At 44.6% G+C, this 14,010-nt stretch overlaps 1 protein-coding gene across 1 annotated transcript in view; it reads right to left on the bottom strand.

Moving 5' to 3' along the window:
• Positions 1-14,010, bottom strand: part of COLEC12 (collectin subfamily member 12) — a 177,274-nt gene that overhangs the window by 150,619 nt on the left and 12,645 nt on the right. Inside the window, exon 2 of the mRNA XM_068993921.1 lies at positions 10,028-10,078. Coding sequence (XP_068850022.1) covers positions 10,028-10,078 — 51 coding nt within the window. The remainder of the gene's footprint in view (positions 1-10,027; positions 10,079-14,010) is intronic.

Genomic DNA, 14,010 nt, shown 5'->3' on the forward strand with positions numbered 1-14,010 from the left:
GAGCAAGAGGCCTGAGGGTGCTCAGCAGTAACGGCAGACCTGCCACTCACCTGACCCCACGTGTATGTGATTTATAGGTTTTGCAATCCAGAAGGTATTCTTGTCATTCCCATTTCACAGATGAGCAAAGTGAGGTTTCCACTTGTTGGGAAGGCACAAAGCCTTGCTTCCTAACTGGCCACTGTCCTGAACACCAAGGATACCAGGAAGGAAGGTGAGAGAGAAAAAAGTCACACTAATCCACAACTTTGCTGAGGATCGCAGTCTTCCATCAAAATCTCTAGGGCATCTTTCCCTTTCCCAGGGCACCTCCCAAATTAACAACTTGAAACTTTCAAGGAAAGTTGCAACGTTCATCTGTTTTAAGTTGCTTGGAGTCGCTACCAAAAGGAGTAACTCTTTCCCACCCAACCCCCAGCCACTAAACACTGGAATCAACCTAATGTCTTCATGCTGTCTTAGAAAAATGGTTGAGCAGATTTTTTTTTTTAACTTTTCCAAAAAATAAAAGCAAACTATTTTCAGCTTCCAACCAGTGGTAGGAAAAACAAATGATTCCCTCTCCTCTCTTTTCCCACCCTCTTACCAGGATTCACAAGTGAATGAAAACCAGAAAAGGGAGAAAAGAATTACACTTAAAATGGTTGACAATTTCAGCACTCAAATATTCAAGTTCTGCATCTTATAAAATTGTGACATGTGTGTGCTCAGTTGGTAAGTCCTGTCTGACTCTTTGTGACTCCGTAGACTGGAGGCCACCAGGCTCCTCTGTCCATGGGATTCTCCAGGCAAGTACTGGAATGTGTTGCGATTTCTTCCTCCAAGGAATCTTCTCTACCCAGGGATCGAACCCACATCTCTTGCATTGGCAGGCAGATTCAATCAGGTATTTTCCCACCAAAATCTTGGGATCCTCTGAGAAGGGACATACTTGTGAGCAAGAACAGTGGGATTGAAGTCAAGTTGAACTCGAACATGGGCAATGCCCCTCAGCCTCAGTTTCCTTATTGGCAGGTAATTCTCAAAGGATTTCTGGGAGAATTAAAAGAACTAATGAGTGGAAACCCACTGACACATATTCAAGAAAGCATATGCAAGAAAAGATGCTTGATGATTTCTCTCACATGAACACAGAAAAAAAAAGTCATAAGCATGCAGGAATATGAAGTTGAATGAATTTTTACTGATGAGCAAGACAGATGAAGCAGGGGGACATCTTTAGCGGTCTAGCGGTTAAAAATCTGCCTGGCAACGCAGGGACGCAGGTTCAAATCCTGGTCAGGGAACTATTAAGATTCCCCCATGCTTTGGGGCAATGAAGCCTGCACGCAGCAGCTACTGAGCCTGCACACTGGAATTGGAGAGTCCGCATGCCGCAACGAAAGATCCCGCATGACACAACTAAGACCCAACACAGCTAAATAAACAAGTGAAATAAACTTAAAAACAGAAAACGAAAGATGAGGCAGAGAAAATCTGAGTCACGCGCCAAGGAGTTCTCGATGGGAAGGAAAGAGGTGAAACTTGAGCGAACATTGTTGGCAGGGGAGATTGTGAGTATCGTCTCTAACCCTAAAAATAGGGGAGAGGGGAGGAGAAGGTGAGATGCATGGAGAGAGTATTACCATATGTAAAATAGATAGCCAACGGGAATTTGCTGCATGGCTCAGGAAACTCAAACAGGGGCTCTGTATCAACCTGGGGGTGCAGGGGAGGGAGGTTCAAAAGGGAGTGGATATATGCATACCTATGGCTGATTCATGTTGAAGTATGACAGAAAACAACAAAATTTGGTAAAGTAATTATCCTTCAATTAAAAAATAAATAATTTTTTTTTTTAAATTAGGAAACCTCAGATTATTGAAAAGAAATGACAGCCAGAAAAACTTTTCTCAGGTCTCAGGAACCCTGATGATTTCCTGGAAGTGAGGGGCGGGGGAGAGAGGGGCCAGGTGAATTATTCTGAATCTCTTTGCTGTGTCCACTTCTCCACATGCCATTTGACTCCAAATTCTTATAAAATCAGAAATATCAACTCCATCAGGACTTGCAAAGCCACATAAAGAAGACTCTGCCACTCAGGGAGGCAAACTGCTTTGAAGAGGAACCCTGCAGGGACACCATGCTCATCTCCCATCGATCATCACTTATCTCTGGCCAGGGTCAGAGCTTTGCCTGCAGTTGTACCCTTTCCATTTAGAGATGTTTGGAAAAGGTGCCGTTGAAAGGATAGCCTCATGCTGGGCTCCTTTAGCCATTCCCTACAGGAAATGATGGAAATTCCTGGCATTCTTATCAGGGAAAGGGGTGAACTCCGCTGGTCTGTGCTGAGAGGAATGCTAGATCCCTTCTTTTTACTGGAGGTGGACGACTTCAAAGCAGTGCCTTCTTCAGATCTAAAGATGCAGCCAGGCTTCTGGGAACAGTCCCGGGAGAGCAGAGACAGGCAGCCTGGTCCCCGAGCCCAAACAACCAGAAGTGGAGGCAGCCAAGTGTTTATCTTGAGCAGCTTCCCTGAGATAATTCAGCATCTTCTTGGTAAACTCTTGCAACCTTCTTCTCTCCACCAAAAGCAGAAACTCGCCACGTGCTTCAGAAAGCAAACTTCTTTCTGGCTAGCTGGCTAAGTATATCTGTGCTGCTATTTTTCAGAAGACCAAAGTGGCCCTCTGTCCTTTTAGACATTCAGTGCCTCAAGCCCTCTTGCAAAGACAGCTCCATGATTTAACAAGAGCTGCTGATTGGAAGTTTCATCTGTTACCTTGTTGAAGGGTGGGTTGGGGTGGGGTGATGATGAAAAAAAGCAGCAGAGTAAGGGAAGCATTCTGGGGCAGTGCATGCATGCTAAGTCCCTTCAGTCGTGTCCATCTCTTTGCAACCCCATGGACTACGGCCCGCTGGGCTCCTCTGTCCGTGGGGTTCTTCAGGCGAGAGTATTGGAGTGGGTTGCCATTTCCTTGGGCCTGGGTTCTTCTATTCTACACAGATCTCTCAGGCTGCTCTCACATGCCTGCCCTGTGCAGATTAAACTGTTAAAAATATTCTTGCTCATCTGGAATTATTGTCCTAGGAAAGAAAGGAAAAGAGGAAGACCAGCCTGTGTGAAACTACAGGTAGAGGGAGGTCTGTGAAGTTGCGGGTAAACAAAACTCACTTCTTCTTGAAAAAATTCAAGAACAGAGTCTGGTAAATATACTTAGGGAAAGGCAACTGGTACCCCTTTTTGTTTGGTTGCGGGGGGGGGTGTTGTCTTTAATTGATTTATTTGGCTGTGCTGCATGTGAACTCTGAGTTACAACATATGGGATCTAGTTCCCTGACCAGGGATCAAACCTGGGGCCCCTGCATTGTGAGTACAGAGTCTTAGCCACTGGGCCATCAGCAAACCCATTTTGGACTGTTACCCCTCTGTAATTTTTCAGTAGTTCTCTGAGAATTTTTCCACTTAGTTTTTAGGAAAGACTTGAGTTCCTCTCCATAGCATATGCTTCCTTGTACTTATTGCTATTTCTCAGTTTGCCATTTTTGCAATCTTTTCTCTCACATCTATTAATGCTCCCTATAACTGAGCCCCAAGGAAGCATCTTGGCCAAAGCTTTGTTTGTCAAACACAAACAACAAATATTTCAAACAACAAATATTTCCAGCTGTCCCCAGATGCTCATAGTCATGACATTCAAGGCAGAAGGAACCACACAGCTCTGACTTCTCTATCAGTATAACTTCTGAAACCCTATTATTATACCAGGTCCTATTCCAGAGATAACAGGAGAAAACCTGATGCAACCAATGGAACAAAGTCAGTCTTGGCGCCCCACTTATGCCCAGCTCAGAAAAGGGGCAAAAGTGAAAGTGTTAGTTGCTCAGTCGTGTCTGACTCTGTGAGTCCATGGACTGTGGCCCACCAGGTTCCTCTGTCCATGGGATTCTCTAGGCAAGAATACTGGAGTGGGTTGCCATTTCCTCCTCCAGGGGATCTTCCCAACCCTGCACTGGCAGGCAGTTTCCTTACCACTAGCACACCTAGGAAGCCCATTTTAAACACAGTAATGTATGTATGTCAGTCCCAATCTCCCAATCCATCCCACATCCGCCACTTCCCCCTTGGTATCCATAAGTGTTCTCTACATCTGTGTCTCTATTTCTGCTTTGCAAATAAGCTCATCTGTACAATTTTTCTAGATTCCACATATAAGCAATATCATACAATATGTTTTTCTCTTTCAAAAACTTAAAAGAAAAGTTTTTCCACTTTGTATGACAGTCCATATGACACTCTTGAGGTCTATAAGACAGTCTCTAGCCTACCCACATCTCTGCAAATGGCACAATTTCATGCCTTTTTATGGCTAAGTACTATTCCATTGTATCCAGAGGCATATTTAACTCCACATCAGCCTGATGGAGTTGGCCTGTGATAACCCAAATTTTACAGGTGATGAATCAGACTTTACAGCTTTGGACAAGCATCTGCCCAAGGTCACACAGTTGGTGAGTGTTGAAACTCAGATCCAGAACCACCCACCTGGTTCCAGCATCCACACACCCAACCATTGCACCCGGCTGCCTCCAGAGACGAGGACAAACAGCCATTAAATAGGAAAGATGATGCCTGGCCTGTTAGCCTCAGGGAGTCCTGGTGAAGGAAAACTACATCAGTACGCTCTTTGAAAAGATGAAAGTGATACACAAATGTGAGCTGGATTTGTTACGATCATTTCTAATGTGGGTTAAAGCAGGATCAGGAACTCACCCCTTTTCCCACGTCTCTATTTCTATGGAACTGGGATTCACTTATTCCTTGGAGCTGAAACGACATTCTTCTTCCCTCCTACTCTATCATTTTAATGGGAAAAAAAAACTTTTAAACTTGAATGCACTCGCGTTAATCACATGACTAATCAGAAGGTTTCAGAAGCTATTTTTGGACCAACGTGCTGAAAATTCCAAATTTTATGAATTCATATTTTTCCTGTAGAGTAGGAGCAAATTCTCTTTCCTTTTCTGCGAACTATATTAATTAAAGATTTTAGAGCCTCCATGTGATATTTTTGAAGAAAACAGTAACTGGGAAATAAGTAGAAAGATATCATTGTAATATATATCATGTTCTAGCCATAGAAAATAAAACCTGATATACTGGTACCTAATGTTCCAGAGAATGAATCCTGCCAAGCTGTAACTATAGTTACATCCCAAATTAATTAGCTCTGCACACTGAGGCCAAGAAACACTGCCCCACAGAACCTGATGAAAATTTGAAAATGCTCACTTCATTAACCTTTCAAAGTTTCCCCTCATTGGAGCTTTCATCAGAGGAGCAGATAAGTGGCAAACCCATCAGACTTAAATCAATCTCTTCTCTAGACACCTGCCCAGAACTTTGGGGAAGGGGCTAACAAACCAGGACATGAAGACATATGGAAGAAAAACAGAAGCAGGGTTGAAACCAAAATGTGACAATGAATCCTTGAATAGACAAGGGATGACCATTCCAAAATAATACCATCACATATGAGATTATTGGAGATGATCACCCATTTTGCTATTATAATTCTGTACTGAATTTGAAAAAGTATGATATTATTATGTAAACAAGCCTTATCTTTATGTAGCAAATGTTTCTGAATAAATATACATAAATAATTTTGGAAGCAAGCTACCAGATAACAATTTGCTAAAACAGTAGCCCCTACATCCTGCAAATAATTAATCCCTGGTTCATCTACAGTCTAAAGTCAGGTTTTAACCACTGTATTTACACAAACAAGACTTACCTAAAATTAGACAATGTTTGTTAGTGGTTTAGTCGTATCCGACTCTTTGTGACCCCATGGACTGTAGCTCTCCAGGCTCCTCTTTCCATGGAATTCTCCAAGCAAGAATACTGGAGTGGGTTGCAATTTCCTTCTCCAAAATTAGACAATAACTAACCCTTATGCACAGAGTCAAATACAACTGAAGTGACTTAGCACACATGCACGCTTAGGTTATCAGTCTCTTTTGCAAAAATAAAAGCCAACGATACTACCGTGCTCATCTTCACATGTCTTTACAGGAATGAGATTTCAAACCTGTTACATTTCCACATTATGCAGCGTGTGCTTAGTTGCTCAGTGGTGTCTGACTCTTTGTGACCCCATGGACTGTAGCCTACCAGGCTCCTCTGGCCATGGGATTCTCCAGGCAAGAATACTGGAGTGGGTTGTCATTTCCTTTTCCAGAGGATCTTCTCAACCCAAGGATCGAACTCAGGTCTCCCACATTGCAGGCAAATTCTTTACCGTCTGAGCCACCAGGGAAGCCCATATTCTGCAGCAGCTGGATTAAAACGTCCAGAAAGTGATGACAGCCCCAAATCCCAGGCACGTGGTACCACCATCTTTGATTACATAGCACTGCAGGTTCAAAGCACTTGTCCATCTAGTATCCTTCTTAGTCTCACCAAAGGTTTGGGAGGTGGATTTACCACTGTGGCAGGTGTCACTCCACCCAGCGGGCAGATGCAGCATCTGAGACCCACAGAGTGGAAGTGTCTGGTCCCAAGTCACAACAGTAAGTAGGGGCAGGGCCAACAGGACCGCCTGGTCTCTGGACACCTCCCACTCACCATCTTTCACCAACTTTGTCTTCCTTTCATGGTTAAAATTGAATCATATCTGAAGGCATGGGTTCTTGGGTTCTGCTGCTTTCAATGACCAGCCACAGCCACTTAGGAACTAAAAACCCATTTCCATGCATGCTTAGCTGCTCAGTTGTGTCCAACTCTTTGTCCAACAACTACCCCATGGACTGTAGCCTGCTAGGCTCCTCTATCCTCTGGATTTTTTTAGGCAAGCATACTAAAGAAGGTTGCCATTGCCTTTTTCAGGGGATCTTCCTGACCCCCAGATGGAACCCGCCTTTCCTGCATTAGCAGGCTGGCTCTTTACCACTGAGCCACCTGGGAAGCCCAAAAACCCATTTACTGTCTATAAAACCGGGTCTAGAGTTTCAGGCCGGAGAAAGCAGTGGCACCCCACTCCAGTACTCCTGCCTGGAGAATCCCATGGACGGAGGAGCCTGGTAGGCTGCAGTCCATGGGGTCGTGAAGAGTCAGACATGACCGAGCGACTTCACTTTCACTTTTCACTTTCATGCATTGGAGAAGGAAATGGCAACCCACTCCAGTGTTCTTGCCTGACGAATCCCAGGGATGGGGGAGCCTGGCGGGCTGCCGTCTATGGGGTCGCATAGAGTCGGACACGACTGAAGTGACTTAGCAGGAGCAGCAGAGTTTCAGGCACTGTGAAAGTGATAAGGTCTCCCTGGTGGGGCCAGATTGGGTATTTCGCTCACTTAAGGGTTCCAGAACAGCAGGGATGCTTCCAGAACACAGGAGTTGAGAGGTCAACCTCAACTTCACTGTTGGCCCTTCCGCAAAACTACGCTAGCCTGAGAGTTCAAAGACCCAGCATCCAACTCAGCTCCAGTTAACCTGCCTGAGCAAGGACTTAATCTACCTGGGCCTCACCTTCCTTATCTATAAAATTAAAGGCCAATGCAAATGCTTTTGAACTGTGGTGTTGGAGAAGACTCTTGAGAGTCGCTTGGACTGCAAGGAGATCCAACCAGTCCATTCTGAAGGAGATCAGCCCTGGGATTTCTTTGGAAGGAATGATGCTAAAGCTGAAGCTCCAGTACTTTGGCCACCTCATGCAAAGAGTTGACTCATTGGAAAAGACTCTAATGCTGGGAGGGATTGGGGGCAGGAGGAGAAGGGGACGACAGAGGATGAGATGGCTGGATGGCATCACTGACTCGATGGATGTGAGTCTGAGTGAACTCCGGGAGTTGGTGATGGACAGGGAGGCCTGGCGTGCTGCGATTCATGGGGTCACAAAGAGTCGGACACGACTGAGCGACTGAACTGAACTGAACAAATCACTGCAAAATCTCTTCCAAATTCTACTTGACTCCAATGCTGGATATCCAGCACTGTGCCTAACGACTGAACCCAAGAACTGTCAAACTCTGTATGTCTCTCTGGCAGTCCATTCCAAAGTTTCTCATTTTCATTCCATCCCTCTGTTCTTCTACTAGTGCCATTTGGTATCAGTCTCTCCATGTCTCCCTCGTTCTCCAGTGTTTGTACATTGTTATCACGTCTCCCCTCTGAGTCATCAGTTTGCAGTTTCCACACATCACTTAACCACCGTAAATTAAATCCCTTCAGCAACTTACAATGCTTTTGCGTCATCCATCAAACCCCTGCCCATCTAGCTAGTTACAGAGTCACTAAATTTTAAATAAAATTTCTCTTCAGGTCGCTCTTTTCTCTTGGCTCTTCATGTTTCTACTGATTTCCACATAGAGATCTGCAATCTACTGATTTCTAAAATATACGGGCATGTCAATATTTATTCTGCCTTATTTCTATAAGTTTTATTTTCCTCCTTATTTCTAACTTTTAATTTTTGTTTTGCTTTTCCTCTCCTTTATCATGTCTTGTTTCCTCTTCACTCCTATGATGACCTCCAATGAACCCACGATGGGAAAGCAGCCCGACACATGGTACTAATCCTGAAACATGTAATTGTGCAGATAAAGAACAGTAGTGGGGGGAAGGGGAGCGCATGGTGGGCAGAGCCTCTCTGTCAGCACATGAATGGAGGGGCCATGGGCTCCATGCCACTGCATTCCCACATTAAACCCTATTTTATTCCCAGAAAGAAATACATAAGTGCATATCCAGAAGGAAAAATGCTAAAGTGGTGAGAAAGCCAGAGCAGCTGGAGGATGTTAACGTTAATCAAAGTCCGGCCAGGATTTTTTGTTTTTAAGCAACAGGAAGTAGATTTATTCTCTTTCATATTCTCTCTCTCTCTCTCTCTCTCTCTCTCTCTCACAGACACACACTCTCTCTCATTCCTTTTTACCCTACTCTTCTTCATTTCCTCCAACCAAGGCATAGAAACACGCTGGATATAAAAACCTCAGTTCCTTTGAACTGTCTCTGGAACTTTGGTCATGTTTTCATCGGCAGTTCGATGCCAAACTGCAGAACCCGAAAAGTGTGGTCAAAGAGAGAAGACCATCCGTGAACAGCAGCCGAGGAACCCAGGAGCTAGCATGTGTTTCCTGAGGCTGCCATGACAGATCACCGCAGACCTGGTGACTTAAAACAACACCGATGTCTTCTCTTCTAGTTTGAAAGGCCAAAAGTCTGAGATGAGCTTCAGTCAGCCAAAGTCAAGACGGTGGCGGGGCTGCACTCCCACCAAAGTTCTCTGAATGGAAAACCTATTTCCTTGCCTTTTTTTAGCAGCTAGTGGCCACGTGCATCCCTTGGATTGTGGCCCCTTCCTCGTTCTGCAGTGCTCATCATACCACTCTCTGTTCCCATCATCCCATCTTCTCTCCACAGTCAAATCTTCCTCTCCCTCCCTTTCACAAGGATACCTATGACTACATTTAGAGCCCACCCAGATAATACAGAATAACATCCCCTTCTCAATCTCTTGACTTAATCACATCTGCAAAATGCTTTCTGCCACAGAAGGTCACATTCATGCTCTGGGGCTTAGAATGAGGGTATCTTTGTTCAGCCTACCATAGCACACTGGTGTTTGGATGGGTTTCTGGAGAAAGTCTTACTCTCACTTCTCCCTTACCAACGACTAAGTTAAGAGCATGGGCCTTGAGGAAAAAGGGAAAAGATGTCTCCTAAATCTCAAAATAGATAAACGCCCGTCTTGTCACAGATTGACCGTCCCCACCATGTTGTGCCTGTTAGGCCATCTGGTTTGTATTCGGCGAGCTGCCTAAGCATCCCATCCCTTCCCCAACCACGCCTGGGTGCAACTCCTGTCCCACAACCCTCCGATTTCGTGACAAACCACCTACTTGTTAATACAGAAACTCAACATGCAACCAGAACTGGGCCTTAGAGCCACGCATATTCTTGTGCATCAAAGGTCCGGCCACAGTCACATTACCATTTCCCAGATCGAGCACAGAGAAGGAACGAAGCTTTGCTAGAACTTACCAAACCGCTTGTAACCGAAGGAATGTACCTCCTCCTCCTCTGCAAAATCGTCTGCGGGGGGGAGACGGGGAAGAGAAGACAGAGCGTTAACCCTGGTAAGACCGGAAATGCTGGACTCAACTTCCGTTTCCACCTGCTCCACCCTCCCCTCGCCCACCCTGCTCCCCACTCCTGGAGCACACCAGGAGAAAGACCAAAGGGTCCCTTCACTGGCTGTCCCCTCAGCCTGGAATGCTGTTCCTCCGGCTCTTTAGGCAACTCCTCCTAATTCCGGTCTCAGCGGAGGTATGGTACCTCTGAGATGCCTTTCTGGACTACCACTCAGCCACTCTGTGTCAAATCGTCCTACTTTAATATCACTCTCTGATGTCATTCTCATTTATCTGTGTGTGTTATCACACATCCCATGAGCAAAAATTTTTTTACTGACTTCATCAATGAATTCCATGTATCTAGAATGGTGCCTGTCACAGAAGTGTTAGTCACTCAGTCATGTCCAACTCTTTGCAACCCCAAGGACGGTAGCCCACCAGGCTCCTCTGCCCGTGGAATTCTCCAGATGAGAATACTGGAGTGGGTTGCCCACTCCCTTCTCCAGGGATCTTCCCGACCCAAGGATCGAACTCAGGTCTCCCACATTGCAGGCAGATTCTTTATCATTTGAACTACTAGGAAAAACCCTGTCACAGCATGGGCTTAATAGATTTTGGTGAATAAATGACTGAATAATCAACTGACAAAAGGGTCAAGTTATCATCATATAACTGAGCCTAGGGCCTTCCTGTGCAGATGCCAGGCTGTGAAGTCACCTCTTCTACCTACTGTGGCATCTCAGGAGCCCAGCATGATTCCTGCAAGGATAGCCAAATCTTTCCCCACTCTTCTTCCAATGGATAACTGGGACTGATGGATGGTTTCCCAGCAAGTGGATTTCCTTGCTGTGGGGATTCCTAAAGGTGGGGCCACTGTGGAAACAAGGGTGTTATTGTGTCAGCCATGCTTTCTACCAAAAGCCTAAATACTCCTCCTCACGTGGTCATGATGCAATTCCTTATCACACTAATAATGAACTTATTTCACACTTCTGTCGGGTATGGGTGTACCTGATTATAGGATACTTAAAAAAAAAAAACTCCATTTTTTTTGAAATTTATTTTTTTATTGTAGGATAATTGCTTTACAGAATTTTGTTGTTTTCTGTCAAACCTCAACATGAATCAGCCATGCTGCTGCTGCTAAGTCGCTTCAGTTGTGTCCGACTCTGTGCGACCCCACAGACGGCAGCCCACCAGGCTCCGCTGTCCCTGGGATTCTCCAGGCAAGAACACTGGAGTGGGTTGCCACTTCCTTCTCCAATGCATGAAAGTGAAAAGTGAAAGTGAAGTTGCTCAGCCGTATCCGACTATTAGCGACCCCATGGACTGCAGCCCACCAGGCTCCCCCGCCCATGGGATTTGCCAGGCAAGAGTAGTGGAGTGGGGTGCCATTGTCTTCTCCAGGTATGCATATATCCCCTCCCTCCTGAACTTCCCTCCTCATCCCACCCCTCGAGGTTGATACAGAGCCCCTGTTTGAGTTTCCTGAGCCATAAAGCAAATTCTTGTTGGCTATCTATTTTACATATGGTAATGTAAGTTTCCATGTCACTCTTTCCATACATCTCACCCTCTTCTGCCCTCTCCCCATGTCTATAAGTCTATTCTCTATTTCTGTTTCTCCACTGCTGCCCTGTAAATAAATTCCTCAGTACCATTTTTTCTAGATTCTGTATACGTGCGTTAGAATATGATATTTATATTTCTCTTTCTGACTCACTTCACTCTGTATAATAGGTTCTAGGTTCATCCACCTTATCAGAACTGACTCGAACGCATTCCTTTTTATGGCTGAGTAATATTCCATTGTATATAGGTACCACAGCTTCTTTATCCATTCATCTGTCAATGGACATCTAGGTTGCTTCCATGTTCTAGCTATTGTCAATAGTGCTGCAATGAACAATAGGATAAAAACACTCCAATTTTTTAAAGTCTATATTGAACTTGCCACAATACTGTTTCTATTTTATGTTTTGGTATTTTGGTCCCAAGATATGTGGGATCTTAGCTCCCTGATCAGGGATCAAACCCACATCCCCTGCATTGGAAGGTGAAGTCTTAATCATGGGACCACAAGGAAAGTCTCTAAAGCAATACTTCTTTTTCTTCTCTTCCTTCTTTTAAATTTTTTTGTGTTGGGGTATAGCCAATTAACAAACAATGTTGTGATAGTTTCAAGTGAAAAGCGAAGGGACTCAGCCATATATATACATATATCCATTCTCTCCCAAACTCCCCTCCCTTCCAGGTTGCCATATAACATTAAGCAGAGCTCCTTGTGCTATAAGGTAGGTCCTTATTGGTTATCCGTTATAGCAGAATGTCCATGTCAATCCCCCAATTCCCTAACTATCCCATCCCCCCATCCTTCCCCACGGTAAACATGTTTGTTCTCTAAGTCTGTGAATCCGTTTCTGTTTTGCAAGTTAAGTTAATTTGTATAATTTCTTTTTAAATTCCACATATAAGAGATGACATATGACATTTTTCCTTTTCTGTCTGACTTACTTCACCTAGTATGACACTCTCTAGGTCCATCCATGTTGTTCCAGATGGCATTATCTCCTTCTTTTTAATGGCTTCGTGATATTCCATTATATAAATACATATACACACACACCACATCTTTATCCATTCTTCTGTCAATGGACATTTAGGTTGCTTCTGCGTCTTGGCTATTGTGTAACTAATTATTCTTGAGCTGGTCACCACCACTGCTCCAGCAATTAGCTTCCCTCCACCCACATACAGTTCAGTTCAAAAGTGCTGACTCAGCGCTCACTATGGACCCGTAACTGTCAGGCAGTGGGGCTACAGAAATGAGTGAGACGTAGTCCCTTCCCTCAAGAAGCTGATAGGCTTTCAAAGAAAAAAGAAACATAGTGGGGAAATAAAGCCTCTGTGATTATCTTTTTCAGCCAACAGTGGAATGCAGGACCTAGTTATAACTGAACCTTGAAATGCTGTGGAAAAACCAAGGTGTGTGAGATATCCCACACAACATGCTGAACATCAGCACACTAATCTGTCATGAAGTGTTATGAAAACACTGTTATGAAAAGTGTAAGAGAAGAACTACTCCTAAGACCATGGCGAAGTCAGAAATCTCTGTGTTTTACCATGTTTCCTTATTTAGTGAACAAGGAAGAGACTTGCTTGGAATCTAGAAATCCTGGGTTTCATAATTCAAGTCATCTTCTTCTGTCAAGGATTAAAGCTTTCGTTCTTTCTAGATGGAAGAATGTGCTTACAACCAGAAGAAGAGAGCCTTTTTCTCACTGACTTGGTGATTGGTTAGTTCACCAAAGACATATTAAGCCCCTAGCCTGTGCCCACTTTTCTAAGTAATTCTCTCACTGATATCTGTGAGGTCTGATCTAGTGTCACTTAAAGGGAAACCCTTGGGAGACTTCCTTGGAAGTCCAAAGGTTAAGACTCCACATTTCCAATGCAGAGGGCGCAGGTGCCATCCCTCATCAGGGAACTAAGATCGCACATGCCGTGTGGCACAGCCAAAAAAAATGAGGGAGAGAGAAACCATTATCTGCTGCTTCAGCTTAGAAATCCACACACTTATTCACTCCATCACTAAATAGGTGCTTATAGACCAGTGGAGTTGATGGGACATTAGTATAGGTAACAATGCCACCCAGGCGTCAGTCTCCCCTGCCAGCTCCAGCCCCTCTACCGTGGAGCCACGACCACACAAGAATCCACTCACATGCACAGGTTGTGGGCCAAAGATCCACCAGTGACAATCTCACTGCGGAGACAAAAAAGCAGCTTGTGCTGTGCTCTCAGTAGCAAACAGCTTAAAAATTAGTGTTCTCCCCAAAGCATCTTTTCAGCAGAAACGAAGATCATGGCATCCGGTCCCATCACTTC

This window comes from Capricornis sumatraensis, chromosome 21, assembly GCF_032405125.1.
Source record: "Capricornis sumatraensis isolate serow.1 chromosome 21, serow.2, whole genome shotgun sequence".
NCBI lineage: Eukaryota > Metazoa > Chordata > Mammalia > Artiodactyla > Bovidae > Capricornis > Capricornis sumatraensis.